Genomic DNA, 15,349 nt, shown 5'->3' with positions numbered 1-15,349 from the left:
ATGGACCCTGCGAAAGAAGCTCCGGACTGACTGGCAATACCCAGGGATCGGTCACAGACATTGTCCTGAGTAACGAGAACCATGCCCTCCTGGGCCAAAAGGGGGCAATCAGGATCACTCTCGCTCTCTCCTCCCTGATCTTCCTGAGTACTATAGGGATCAGACACACTGGGGGGAACGCATAAGCCAGAGGGAAATCCCAGTGTATTTGAAGGGAGTCTATTATACAGGGCTTGTCCGCCACCCGAAGAGAAGCAAACCTGTTGGTCTGTCTGTTCTTTCTCGTTGCAAATAGGTCTATAACGGGCAATCCCCATAGGTCTACTATCCGTTTGAACACCCGTCGACTTAGAACCCATTCTCCCTGATGCAGAGAATGACGGCTGAGGTAATCTGCCTCTGTGTTGAGCTCTCCTTGAATGTGAACGGCTGACAGAGAGCGAAAGTGGGTTTCGGCTATGTTGAATATGTCTGTGGTGGTGTTCATTTGAGATCTTGACCTTGTACCTCCTTGATGGTTGAGATACGCTACTACTGTTGTGTTGTCTGATTGGACTCTTACATGTGAATCCTGCAGAGATGGTAGTAACCTGAGAAGGGCCTTTTTTACTGCCGTCAGCTCTTTCCAATTCGAGGACTCTTGGGCCTCTAAGAGAGACCATTGCCCTTGAGTCCAAACATCTCCTATATGAGCTCCCCATCCTATTGGACTGGCATCGGTTGTAACCACGTTGTCTGGAACTATACTCCAGCGTACTCCTTTTCCTAAATGTCGCTTGTTTAACCACCATCTCAGACTGTGTAGAGTGGCGGCGGACAGCCTGAGTCTTCCGCTTAATTGCCCTTGAAGACTGCTCTCTGCATTCAAGACCTGGGCCTGCAACACCCGAGTGTGGAATTGAGCCCACTGAACGGCTGGTATGCAAGACGTTAGGGATCCCAGAAGGGACATAGCGTCTCTCAAAGTCAGATCTGGTTTTTTTGTTACCGTACTGACTTTGTGCACAATCCTCTGCTTTTTCTCTTCTGGAAGGAAACATAGTTGCTCTTCCGAATTTACCAGAATACCTAGGAAAGTCTGAGTCGTTGATGGTTCCAATCTTGATTTTTCCATATTGACTATCCAACCCAAGTCCTGTAAGGAAGATATTACATGATTTAGGCGACCACCACACTGAAAAAACGAATTTCCCACTACCAGGAAGTCATCCAAGTAGGGTACAATTAACGTATCATGTTCTCTGACATAGGCCATTACTTCCGCCATGACCTTAGTAAACACCCTCGGTGCCATAGATAGACCAAACGGCATTGCAGTAAACTGAAAGTGTCTGACCTGGTCGTTTAAGCGCACCGCCATTCTGAGGAATTGTTGATGATCCTGATGAATGGGCAGATGGTAATACGCATCTTTTAAATCCAGGACTGTCATATAACATCTGGGAAAAAGAAGTTTAGTTGCCGTTTTAATAGATTCCATTTTAAAGGCATGATATTGAAGATGTTTGTTCAATCTCCGTAAATTTATGATGGTTCGAAAGGATCCATCTGGTTTGGAGATTAAAAATAAAGGGGAATAGAACCCTTTCCCCTGCTGATGTTTAGGAACCTCCACTATAACTTTCTTCCGTATTAACGTTTGGACCTCTTTCTCAAGGGCCTTTTGTTGGTGTAAGGAATCGGGGGGCAGTCAAGATATAAAAATCAGAAGGTTTTTCCCGGAACTCTAATTTTAACCCTGAATTAATTATACCTAAAACCCAATTGCTTGCAGTTATTTTAGCCCACTGAGCATAGAAATATTTTAACCTGCCCCCTACTGGAAGATTTTTATTAGCGATAATTTCTTCTTCTTGAGGAAGATGATGAGGCATTAAAGTCTGAACCTTTCTTTTTTGGGTCTGTTGGTTCCCAGTCTCGGTTGTGGTAAGGTCTTCGGTATTGGAAGCGTCTTCTGAAGGTATTCCTAAAGGTAGGATTGAAAGTTTTAGGAAAACCTTTCTTCCTATCCTCAGCCTTAGCTAGGTTGTCATCCAATACCGGGCCAAACAGGTACTCACCCCTACACGGTATTGTACATAGTTTAGCTCTCGCCTGGGCATCCCCTTTCCAGGTCTTAAGCCATAGGGCTCGGCGAGCAGCATTTGAGAGACCTGCCGATCTCGCTGCTAATTTTAAGGAATCCACCGATGCATCCGCTAAATACGCCACACCATCCCGTATTTGCGAAAGGAAGTTCAGCATCTTGTCTCTGGGCACCTTGGATTTCAGCTGTTCCTCCAGCTGGGATATCCACACCATAACGGATCTAGCCGTACATGTGCTAGAGATTGCAGGTTTGAACGCCCCCGCGGATGACTCCCATACTTTTTTCAAAAACATGTCCGCCTTCCTATCCGACGGATCTTTTAGAAGGCCCACATCCTCCAGCGGCAAAGTACCGGCTTTAGATGTAGAAGCCACAGCTGCGTCCACTTTCAGGACTTTCATCCATTCTGCCAGATCATTGTCTTCAAAGGGATACCTCCTTTTGGCTGATGACGGCAGGAAACCCTTATCCTGCTTATCCCATTCCCGTTTTATAAGGGTCTTAACTGTATCCACAACCGGGAATGCTTTACGACTCCTCTGGCACAAGCCCGCAAACATTATGTCCTGTGCGGACCTTGGTTCCTTGCTCTCTGTAACACCCATGGTAGCTCGGACTCTAACTAACGTGTCCATGTTATCCACCGAGAAACAAGGCCTTCCCTCTTCATCTGAGGAGGATGGAGATGAGGAGCGGGAACATTCACCTTCTTGGAGGGACAGACTAGATCCTGGAGATATGTCCCTGCCCGACCTTCCCTGGTGGCTGCTTTTAAGGGAATAGCTTATTTCCTCCCTGATGACCGCTCTAAGGTCTGATGACCGGAGGGGAGCTTCCTCTTCTAAGGTCTGATATATGCAAGCCTGACAAAGCCTTTTGGTATAACTGTCAGGCATTGGAGTCGTGCATAGAGCGCATTGCTTGTGCTTAGATTTAGTTGTTTTTTTCCCCTAAAACAAAGCACAAATAACAGACCATATCAGCATCAGGAGTTTTGTTAACACTCACCATAAGGCTGACTTTGTGAATACCGATTCTGAAGGAGTGGGATTCAATTGTGACGCTGGGGCGCTCGCACGTTGCCCCCGTACCACGCTGCTGCTGCTTCTCCTTGAGCAGCCGCTACCGTTTTTACTGCGCTGCTCCGTTCCCTCTCCATGAGGGTGCGCGGCGTCCCCGACTGAGGACATAGCTGCACGCATCGTTCCAAAGGTGGCGCTCTTTTACAAAGCTGCAGCGCTCCTCCCCCGGAAGTGTAAGAACTACTTCCGGGTTCACCAGCGCCGGTGTGCACCACGCTCAACTGCGGACCAGGACGGCACTGCCCGACTCCTGGGACGCGATCCACTTGACCAGACGAGGGGGGGTCTGCAAGCAGAACACCCCGACGCTGCTTCCCAGCCCCCGATTCTGCCGTTCCTTAAAGACACCGCGCAGAGGCATGGAGGCCCGGGTAAGACTGCCTGCAGGCTCCCGCCATCCGGACAGGAACCCAAACTGGAGTGATGAGGGGGACCGCCCCTTTAAATCCTGTAGGTTCCTGTCCGGAAGGTGGGCGGATCCCCTCTCTCTCGTAGGGGTGCTGTCGTGGCGATAGGAAAATTATGTTCTCCTCATGAGCATCTATGCCTCTTTTAACGCATCCCATTATTTTGTTTGCCTTTGTAGCAGCTGCCTGACACTGGCCACTAAATATGAGTTTGTCATCCACCCGTACACCCAGGTCTTTTTCATTGACTGCTTTGCCCAGAGTTTTAGAATTAAGCACATAGTTATACATCTTATTACTTCTACCCAAGTGCATGACCTTACATTTATCCCCATTAAAGCTCATTTGCCATTTATCAGCCCAAGCTTCTAGTTTACATAAATCATCCTGTAATATAAAATTGTCCTCCCCTGTATTGATTACCCTGCAGAGTTTAGTGTCATCTGCAAATATTGAAATTCTACTCTGAATGCCCCCTACAAGGTAATTAATAAATATGTTAAAAAGAAGAGGGCCCAATACTGACCCCTGTGGTACCCCACTGCTAACCGCGACCCAGTCCGAGTGTGCTCCATTAATAACCACCCTTTGTTTCCTATCCCTGAGCCAGCTCTCAACCCACTTACACATATTTTCCCCTATCCCCATTATTCTCATTTTATGTAACAACCTTTTCTGTGGCACCGTATCAAAAGCTTTCGAAAAGTCCATATACACTTCATCCACTGGGTTCCCTTGGTCCAGTCCGGAACTTACCTCTTCATAGAAGCTGATCAAATTAGTCTGACATGAACGGTCCCTAGTAAACCCGTGCTGATACTGGGTCATGAGGTTATTCCTCTTCAGATACTCCAGTATAGCATCCCTTAGAATGCCCTCCAGGATTTTACCCACAGTAGAGGTTAAGCTTACTGGCCTATAATTACCGAGTTCAGTTTTTGTCCCCTTTTTGAATATTGGCACCACATTTGCTATAAGGGGGAGGACTCTTGAATTCTAGCTTTAAGCCATCCCGAATGGTACGGAGCACCCACTGGTTTGTGAAGATGGAGCGCCACTGGTAGAGGAAGTAGGGGAATCGACCCCCGATGGAGAGTAGTCACTGTTTATCAGGAGTTTGTTGGTGGTGGGGGACAAGGATAGTCTTGCCCTTACCCCCTTTGGGATAGCTCCAACGGCCTGCTTCACCTTTTTCCATGTATTCTTTTTGAGAGGACTGATCCCTGGAGAAACGAAAAAATCATTCCTTGGGGTTTCTCTGTCCTGGGAGCGCTTTCATTTTGTTCGTAGCCTTTTCTAAGATGTCATCGAGGACTGAACCAAAAACATAGTGACCCTGAAATGGAATGGTGCAAAGTTTAGCTTTGGAAGTAATGTTGCCACTCCAGGATTTCAGCCACAGAACCCTCCTGGCAGAGTTGGAGAGGACTGTGGATTTAGCTGCTACAAGAACAGATTCTGCTAAAGCGTCGGCAAGGAAGCCTGTCGCTTTTTGAAGTAGGGGAAGGGAGTCCAGAATTATCTCCCTAGAAGCTCCCTGGGTAAGGTGATCCTCGAGGGTATGGAGCCAGCGGAACAATGACCTAGCAACACAGGTGGAAACCACGTTTGTTTTAAGGAGGTTAGTGGAGATATCCCAGGATCTCCTCAGTAAACTTTCAATCTTGCGATCCATGCGGTCTCTAAGTTGAGATGAATCCTCAAAAGGGAGAGCTGTCTTTTTCGCTAGCCTTGATACCTGTACATCAACTTTGGGGGTATCCCAAATAGAACAGTCCCAATCTAGGGGAAACCGATTTTTTTAATTCAGAAGGAACACTAAGTCCTTTCTCAGGAAATTTCCATTCATGGAGGATAAGTATCTGGATGTTCTCGTGAAAGGAAAAGCCCTTCAGTTTTCTAGGTTTCAGGTCCCTGAACTGATTGTTTTACCTCCTCCTCCTCAGCCTCCATGGTGCTCCTAACCATACCGATTAATTCCTTTATAACCGGAGAGGAAAAATAATATTTATCGGAACTGAGGATGGAAGTGGAACCCTCATTCTCCCATATATCCTCAGAGTCCGAAGTATGGACCTCGCCTGAGTCTAAATCATACTCCACAGGAGCCATCCTTCTTTTTTTAGGACAAGGGGGCTGTGGTAACAGGGTCTGGGAAAGGGTGGACACAGAGGACTGGACCTCCTGTTTAATAAGGGTCTTGATACTGTCCAACAGCGAAGGTTGTTCAGTACTCAACACCTCGCCAGTGCAGGGCTGGCAAAGCTTCTTCATATATGAAGAAAGAAGCCTGGTAGCACATACACCACACTTGCGGCTGGGTGCTTTACGCTTCTTAAGTGCAGGAACCAAGTCTCCCTAAAAGAAAGAGAGAAGGGGGACTAAGTCTCCTATTATGCCATGCCTAGGAGTGAAGGACCTTCATTCACTACTTACAGTAAGAGGGGGACGCTGGGTTCTGCAGAGGCAGAAAGGGGGGTTCTGACGCCATCCATGGTCTGTCCGTCCAGACAGTGGGCCTTAGGCTAGGTTCACATTGCGTTAGGGCAATCCGTTTAGCGCTAGCGGATTGCGCTAACGCAATGTTTTTTTCAGGGCCGCGTTTAGGGGTCGCGTTAACGTCCCCGCTCTAGCAGATCCCCGATCTGCGAGGGCAGGGAACGGACCTCGGGCGCGCCGCGGACGCTGCAAGCAGCGTCCGCGGCGCGTCACAGAAGAACGGCACATCGCTAGCGCGAGCCGAAAAAGGCATGCGCTAGCGATGCGCTACAGGCGAAATTTACATTGCTGTCAATGGGTTCGCTAACGGACCCGTTGCACGGCGTTAATTGCGACATTTTCGCCGTGCAACGCTGTCCGTTAGCGTGCACACGTTAACACAATGTGAACCTAGCCTTACCTGGTGGCATCCCCCGACCAGGATTAAATAATCGAGGTCTCAGCGTTAGCAAATCTTGTGCTCCTCCTCTCGCAGGTCGGCAGGTGGGGGGGACCCCGGAAGGGGAAGGCCCCATGTGGCAGCAGATCCAGCAATACCTAGGCTACCGAGCGAACGTGCGTTCCACGCTCGAACGCACACGAAGTGAACCGGAAGTTCGGGATGACGTTACTTCCGATGAGCGCGTACCGCAGAATCTGCCGGCAAAAGGAGAGGAGAAAGCCGAGGAGAAAGCCAGGGAGCTGCAAGAGGACCCCGACCTAACGACTGCCCCGCTTTACCCCCCAAGGGCGTGGGAAAGGAGGTCACGAGTCACACGTGGACCATGGAGATGGGAGCAGCAATGAGAGGAGAGTGGAACCCCCGACCTCAGCTGCCTGGTGGAAGATAAGAAATCCTGGTGCTCCCAATCACCGGCCACAGCAGCACCATCAGAAGACCTCTTCATGCCCCATAGGGGAAAGGGAAAACACTGGTGATTGCAGGAAAGGGAGGGTATTTAACCTCTTTGTGTTTCCTGTCCCCCATTACGGCGTTAGACATGCTTCGATGCTGCTGTTGTGGAAGGTGACTGGAGAAAAAAAAGAATGGTTTTTGTATCTCTTTATTCTAAGAGCCATAACTTTCTTATTTTTCCACTGATGGAGCCGTTTGGTGGCTTGGTTTTTGCAGAACAAGAAGACATTTTCATCGCTATCATTTTAATTTCGATTACACTTTTTGATCGCATTTTATTCCACTTTTTGTTCAGCAGCTTTTTTTTTTTTTTTTTTCTTTTACAGTGTGCACTGAAGGAGTTAGCTAGTGTGACAGTTGTATAGGTCAGGTCGCTGCAGATGCGATGATACCAAATATGTGCAAATAAATACATTTTATTGGTTTAAATATTTTTTCCTCTTTTTTAATTTGTTTTGTGTTTTATTGTTCTAATAGTTTTAAAACAAGTTTGTTTTTGTTTTTTTTACTTGGTCCCTGTATGGGACTTCAATTTTTATATCTCTGATCACTGGTCTCATACAATGCAATGCACATGTATCTAGCAGACAGCAAAGGGTTAACATCATTGGGACCTGATCCAATCGGGTCCCAATGAGGTCACCTGTCAGAGCTACAACTCTGCACATTAAGGCCATGTGCACACGTTCAGGATTTTTCGCGTTTTTTCGCTATAAAAACGCGAAAAAAACGCGAAAAAAACGCTAACATATGCCTCCTATTATTTACAGGGTATTCCGCATTTTTTGTGCAAATGTTGCATTTTTTTCCGCGAAAAAATAGCATCGCGGAAAAAAAAGCAACATGTTCATTAAAATTGCGGAATTGCGGGGATTCCGCACACCTAGGAGTGCATTGATCTGCTTACTTCCCGCACGGTGCTGTGCACACCATGCGGGAAGTAAGCAGATTATGTGCGGTTGGTACCCAGGGTGGAGGAGAGGAGACTCTCCTCCACGGACTGGGCACCATATAATTGGTAAAAAAAAAAAAGAATTAAAATAAAAAATAGTCATATACTCACCCTCTGATGGCCCCGGAGTGTTCCCACCACTCCGGTGCATGCTGCCGCTTCCGTTCCTTTAGATGGTCTGCGTGAAGGACCTGCGATGACGTCACGGTCTTGTGATTGGTCGCGTGACAGCTCATGTGACCGCTCACGCGACCAATCACAAGCCGCAACGTCATCGAAGCTCCTTCACACACAAACCATCTATAGGAACGGACGCCGCCGAGGAGATCGGCTGTCTGCAGGTGAGTATAACCTTTTTTTTTTTTTAATTATTTTTAAACATTCTATCTTTTACTATTGATGCTGCATAGGCAGCATCTATAGTAAAAAGTTGGTCACACTTGTCAAACACTGTTTGACAAGTGTGACCAACCTGTCAGTCAGTTTTCCAAGCGATGCTACAGATCGCTTGGAAAACTTTAGCATTCTGCAAGCTAATTACGCTTGCAGATTGCTAAAAAAAACGCAAAAAAAAACGGAAGAAAAAAAACGCAAAAAAAATTGCGGATTTCTTGCAGAAAATTTCCGGTTTTCTTTGGGAAATTTCTGCAAGAAATCCGGACGTGTGCACATACTTTAATAGCAGTGCTTGCAGGACCCTGGTGGTCCTGAGCGCTGCGAGACCACCGACAGCTCATAAACGTCGGAGCTGCACAAAGCCAAACAAGCGCTGACGTTTATATATAGTGAGTGGTCGGAAAGCACAACAAAACAAAAATAAAAAAACACAATATCCCTCAACTGTCAGTCTTTTTGTCCCATGCTGTAATCCATGTCTGGGGATAAATAGATTTCAACCTAGACAGTGCACAGATGTGAACGTTCAGGCTGAGAACCACTGGGAGAATGAACTGCTGCAAGCAGTGACGAGAGTGATGAGAGCTGTCTCTACAGCATCAAGGGAACAGCGCTAACAGTACCGCTAGTTTCCAGGCGCCGGTACGTGTCAGAATGATGACACATGGATGTTATCAGTGTGTCAGCGTGCACTTGTGCTGGACGTTTTGGGTCTACAGAAGAGGCTGGGTTTTTATAAAGCTGGGAAATTTGCATCACCAGACCTTTCCGAACAATGATCATGAACCAGTCATAACCCTAACAGGCTAATTTAGGTCTGAAACCTTGGTCAAAGTGATCTCAGCACCCAAATCTCCTAAACTTTTGCAACTTTTTCCTTTCTTTTAATTTTTAAAATAGAAAAAATGATAATATATATTTTTTGCCTAAAATGCAAAGGAAGTGTCATCTTTAACTTTATCCCTTTTACAGATCATTTCAACTTGCTTAAATGTTCACAACAACACTAATTTTGACCACGGATGCCCAAACTTTTACATGACACTGTATATCATGTGCACAGAGATCCCCTTAGTTAGTCATTGCAAATATACAGTAAAATATAATTTGATTTAAAAAAAATACATGCCTTCTGTGTCCCATGACAATCATACGTAGCTTGTCGTCCATGTCTTGCATTTCATGGATCTGAACAAAGGTTCCAGTGTGGTAGATTTCATCGAGGCTTCCAACGGAATCCGACTCATTGCTAAACAGCACAGAAAAATGAAGAAACACATTTGTGTTGAGATGACAAAAAAAGGAACCCTCTTCAAAACAGCAAATTTTAGGCTTAAAAAGGTTGTTCTATTCTTTTCTACCTGTTTGCAAGGGGCGGTGTGTGCACCTTAAGCATTACAGTTCGAGCAGGTTGCATGGTCATAATGCAGGTCCGAACTGAGCACCCATGCCAGTAGCAAAGGAAGCTTTGGAGTGTCTCTAGCATGGGTAAAGCCCAGTAAATGCAGCCCATGGGTAAATGCAGTGGTCTAGACAGCTTCCCAGTAGCATGATAAGGTTGCAAATCATAGAACATGCAAGCACACACTCCTTACCTAGGTTGAAGGCCACTCTTAAGACTGCAGGGTGGTGATTAACATAGGCAAAGAGTTGTAACCCATAGAATTAAAAATAAGTTCTTAAGAATTTAGAGAATTCATGCTGCCCAACTAGCGGACAGCTGCATGACTGCCTTTTTAAGGTCAATCCAGACAAAGCATGTCATAATGGACTCTTTCCATCATTGGGATTTAAAAAGCAATGCTTTATTACTATTGTAAATGTATTTTCTGCTTAAAACAAAGCATGCTTGGTTGATATTGACCTTATGTGAACGCAAGGGTGATCACTGAATATAAATAAATGCTTTAGCATTTATTTAAAAAGAAAAAAAATCGAAATCAAGACATAATGTGTATTTTTCTTGTAATGTAAACCAGTAAATTATTTGAAATATCACATTATTTAAAGGAGTTGTCCAGGCTTGGAATTCAAGTGTGCAGTCTCTCTCTGGCTGCAGATTTGTGAATCCTCACAGGGCACACAGTGTGAGCTGTAAGGATTCTCTAGTGTCAGCACCTGGAGCGGGTGATCATTTGACCGAAATTATGCGATTTGCATTCTTCCAGACACATTTCGACTAGACGTGCCAGACCTTGCTCAACTCTCTTGTATTGAGCGGGGTCACACACGTCTAGTCAACATGTGACTGCATGTAAGTAAATCGCATACTTGTAGTCATGTACCGAAACGCTTCTGGCACCGGAGAACCCTGTCAGCAAGCAATGTGAGGTTTCACATGTCTGCATTCATAGAGTGACTGCACACTTGAACCGCAAGCCTGAACAACCCCTTTACATTGCATGATAAATGACAATAATAAAAAAACAGTGTGCAAGAGAAAGAACACACAAACAGAATTTTTTTATATTTATATAACCCTCAGAATAAAATTAAAGGGAACCAATCATCTGATTTATGATGCATGTTTTATGAGTTGACCTTGATAAGGTGATCAGCGTACATAAGATGTGTTTCAAGAAGGGTTTTGGCACCAAAAAGTTAGAGAATTTTATTTTTAGCAGGGACCTGCAGCTCAAATTAGGGTCACTGGTATGATTTGTTTTCTATTTTAAGCAGATCTAGGCAGGGATGACACTTTATCACTCCCACTGCTAAGCCTGCAAAGTAATATTTGGGGTATGTGCACACGATCCTGAGTTGCTGCGGGTATGACACAGCGAGATGTTACAGCATAGTGGATGAGATTTCAAGAAATCAAATATCCAGAGATGTCTGTGGCTCACCTGCCGAGACGGACATGCGGTGCGTCTTCCCAGACTGTAGCACGTCAATTTCTCAAGTGGAGAAGTGAGTCTCCGCAAGAAAAATTTCATCAATAGAATGTATTGAACGTGGTGAATCCGCACAGTTCAGTGAATAATAATAATAATTTTTATTTTTATATAGCGCTAACATATTCCGCAGCACTTTACAGTTTGCACACATTATCATCGCTGTCCCCAATGGGGCTCACAATCTAAATTCCATATCAGTATGTCTAGAAGGAAACTGAAGAACCCGGAGGAAACCCACGCAAACATGGGGAGAACATACAAACTCCTTGCAGATGTTGTCCTTGGTGGGGCTTGAACCCAGGACTCCAGCGCTGCAAGGCTGCAGTGCTATCCACTGAGCCACCGCGAACACATGCAGGCTCATCTGTGTTCAATAGGCGGCAGCACTTTGGACGCAGCAAATACATACTATGTCAAAAGCGCTGCTACTTCCGGATTGTGGGCACCCTGCCTTAGTAGTAGCTTTGCTTAACTCTCTTATTACCAAAAATGAGGTAGAAACATCATGAAGAGGCTATTAAAGGGGTGGTTCTTCTCCAAAAATGTAAATAAATTATGCCAGTCACTTTATTCAAAACATCAGTCTGAAGAAAAACAGCTCCCGAGATTTGTGCCTCAACTGACAAAAGCTGTCGGTATAGCTGGTACACACACCAAAACTGCTAGAGTAGGGCTTAGATAGGAGGAGACATTAATCTTCTCCTAAGCTTAGTGAGCACAGAGGACTGAGGCTGAAGAAAAAAAACCTTTGTGCTCAGTCAGCCAAGGAGAAGATTTATTTATTCTGTCACCAACCTTCTCCTTGGCTCACAGAGGTATGGGTGCTTACAATACTGCCCCTATGTCAACGAGACACCTGTCTCAAGAGTTGTGTTTCTTTAAACTGTAGCCCGTCATCACAGTGTATGGCTCAGATGGGCCACCGCTTGAATTACGTGTTGAGAGCCATTTTACTAAATTCTTGGAGAACCTCTATAAAGGCATACATCCTTTTATCAAAACAGACCAAAGGTTTAACATGGAAAAAAGGGAGTAGCTAGTTTTTGAAGGTCTTACCTGCTAATTTTGTTCCTTTTTGTTCATAGATATTTTATAATTTTCTTTTTTTAAGATTAGTTATTTACTGGTTTCTCAATGGCACATCATATTGCAGTTTCAAATGTTTGCTTAGCATTTATCGACATGCAGCACTGTTATATGTCAACACTGGTATCAAGTCCAGCTGCCGCAAGTTACGCGGAAAACTGAACTGACTGCTACTAAGTACTGAAACATGTACAATGTACATAATTGTATAATGCATATTTTACTTTAATAGAATGCTTACTGCCATTCTATGTTTTTTTAATTATAAATCGCATATCCAGTTAAAGATATGATGACTAACTGAGTGGTTATTGCGTGTACAATATTGTGGAAAATGAGAAACATGGAATAATTCACATGCCTTGAGCAAGTGGTAAATCTAAATTTAATGTCAACATATTTCACATGGTGAATCCTTATGCCGAAAGGAACAAATTGGAGGGGTAACAGTCACCAATTTTCATTCAAAGTTCATTTTTCCCTGGCACCCTAATATTATATATTTATTTTTTTTATTATTATTATTTTTACCCCTATCTCACATTAGATGTAATAATCCGCCCATGTGCCTTTACTGACCAGGAACGGATTATTACGTCTGTGCACACAGGTAGTGTGCAGGTGATCGCTGCTATATGTCATCTGATTCTGACAGACGACACCCGGCACTAAGAAACAGGAGCAGTCACAGACCGCTCCTGCCATTTTAACCCCCAAAATGCTGCGAACAAACAAGATCGCAGAATTCCAGGAGCCGGCAGAGTGCTGACAGCCCCTCTGCATTTGGCGTGACGCGGTGTCTCGATCGTTGCCATGGTGACACGATGTCGTCATGACATCTGGGTCACCAGACCTAGAAAACTTTCTCATCATGCCCAGAGCATGATGAGCAAGTTTATCTGTCAGTGCAGAGCTAACAGTTTCTACAGTATGGAGATGCTGCTGCATTCCCATGCTGTAGAAGCAATCAGCCTGCAAAAAATGATAGTTCCATAGTGGGACAAAGTAAAAAAAAAAGTTAGAAAAAAAAAGTAAAAAAAAAAAAAATTAAAATTGCAAAAATATATACATTTTTTTTATAAACGAAAGATATTGTATCTCTAAATAAATAAGTGAATGAAAAAAATATATAAACAATAAAATACATTTGGTATCACCGCATCCGCAACAACCCGACCTATAAATCTGTCCCACTCGTTAACCCCTTTAGTGAACACCATAAAAAAATAAAGGCAAAAAACAATGCTTTATCATCATACCGACGAACAAGAAGTGGAATAAAACGCGATCAAAAAGACGGATATAAATAAACATGATACCGCTGAAAATGTCATCTTATACACCAAAAGAAAAAAAAAAAAGCATGCACTGCACCTCAAAAAATCATACATCGATCTAATGCCGCTAGGCAAACATATATACATATTTTTGCATCGCTTTATTCTGAGGGTTTTTTTATTTTTCCGATGATGGAGCGGCTTGTTTTTTGCGGGATAAGATGATATTTTCTGCTGAAAAAGATAATGGGCAGCACTTCCAAAAATCATACACTCATCTAATACCATTAGCCAAAAATATATTTAACTGAAAATGAGGTTCTTAGTTTAACATTTATCAGACTGTATGAAGCCCACGGCCACTTCACGGCGATTATCTTAGTGGGTCCCTAACGGAGCCAACCACCGCCACAGCAACAATGCTTCGGCAGGGCAGACTGCCTGGCGCCTCACATTGTTTCTGTGGTTTTGTGCCGGTGGGGCGGCGCAGTCTGGAGTCATGGGGACTCAGTCTTGCAGCATGGGCGCTGTAGGGCACCAGGCCGTCCACCCTGCCGATGCATTGTCGCTGCAGCGGTGGTCGGTGCACGGCTCTGCTCAGTTAGGGCGATAGGGACGCACTAAAAGGTTTTCCGTGATGTGGCAGTGGGTTTCTTACAGTCTGACCAGAATGTTAAACTAAGACCCTCATTTTCAGTTCAGTTACCGTAAATACATTTCTGCCTGGCGGCACTAGATCAATGTATGATTTCTGAAGTGCTGTCCATTCTCTTTTTCAGAAGAAAACATCTCATCCAGCAAAAAAATCAAGCCGCCATACAGCTCCATCAGCAGAAAAATAAAATAATTATAGCTCTCAGAATAAAGCGATGCAAAAATAATGTTATTTTTTTCTAGAAAATAGTTTTTATTGTCTAAATGTGCAAACATAAAAAAAATATATAAATGAGGTATCGCTGTAATCCTACTAACCCAAAAAATAAAACCGCAAAACTGTAAACAATCCTCCCCCCCATTCCAAAGGTAATTCCTGAATTGCTAGTTTTTGTTCATTCTGCCTACTAAAAATCGAAATAGAAAACAATCAAAAAATGTCATGTGATACCAAAAAACCTCAACTCGTCCTGCAAAAAACAAGACCTCACATGACACTGTGGGACGAAAAATGGAAAAATTATAGCTCTCAAGATGTGGTAATGTAAAAACTTTTTTTTGCAATAAAAAGCGTCTTTTAGTGTGTGACAGATGCCTGACATGAAAACCAGATATAAATCTGGTATCACTGCAATCGCATCGACCGGAAGATAAAAAGGTGCTTAGTCCCTTATACCGCCCGAAGAACAACGCAAAAAATAAGTGAAACCAATTCTTCACAGGCTGTTGATTTTTTTTCATTCTGACTGACAAAGATCGCATTAAGGCTCTAAACACATTTATCCAGCGCTCTGTTCAGAGCGCTTACACCAGGGTTTTCTGTGTAAATCTCTAAAATAAGCGAATCAAACGGAACCCCCGGCAAAAGATTCCCTATAATGAGGCAGATGCAGGCACTGTGGATGCCAGCTGAACTGTGATCCGGTGGTGTCCGTCGTTTTAGGATTTCATAAAAGTGCCATCAGGCACAGTTTTGTGCACTTCTGGAAAGATGGACACTGCTGAACAGAGGCCAGACGGAGTCCAGAGTAACTATGCTGTCTCACAGTGAATGGATCCCCCAGGGGTTTCATCTGAATCACATCACTGGGAAATTTAGATGGAAACCCCAAAGT

The 15,349-nt window shown here is 44.3% G+C and overlaps 2 protein-coding genes across 7 annotated transcripts in view; one reads left to right on the top strand and one right to left on the bottom strand.

Annotated features, from left to right (window-relative positions):
- The window catches only part of LOC143796732 (uncharacterized), a 612,535-nt gene that overhangs the window by 329,005 nt on the left and 268,181 nt on the right, over positions 1-15,349 (top strand). The gene's annotated exons all lie outside the window — the stretch shown is intronic.
- Positions 1-15,349, bottom strand: part of LONP1 (lon peptidase 1, mitochondrial) — a 701,187-nt gene that overhangs the window by 546,611 nt on the left and 139,227 nt on the right. For all 6 annotated transcript variants that reach the window (XM_077254500.1, XM_077254519.1, XM_077254480.1 and 3 more), the window contains exon 3: positions 9,450-9,569. In XM_077254500.1, the coding sequence (XP_077110615.1) occupies positions 9,450-9,569 (120 nt within the window). The remainder of the gene's footprint in view (positions 1-9,449; positions 9,570-15,349) is intronic.

The sequence above is a fragment of the Ranitomeya variabilis genome, chromosome 1 (genome assembly GCF_051348905.1).
Source record: "Ranitomeya variabilis isolate aRanVar5 chromosome 1, aRanVar5.hap1, whole genome shotgun sequence".
NCBI classification, from domain to species: Eukaryota; Metazoa; Chordata; class Amphibia; order Anura; family Dendrobatidae; genus Ranitomeya; species Ranitomeya variabilis.
The sequence above is the reverse complement of the archived record's forward strand: the minus strand, read 5'-3'. Positions and strand labels throughout refer to the sequence as shown.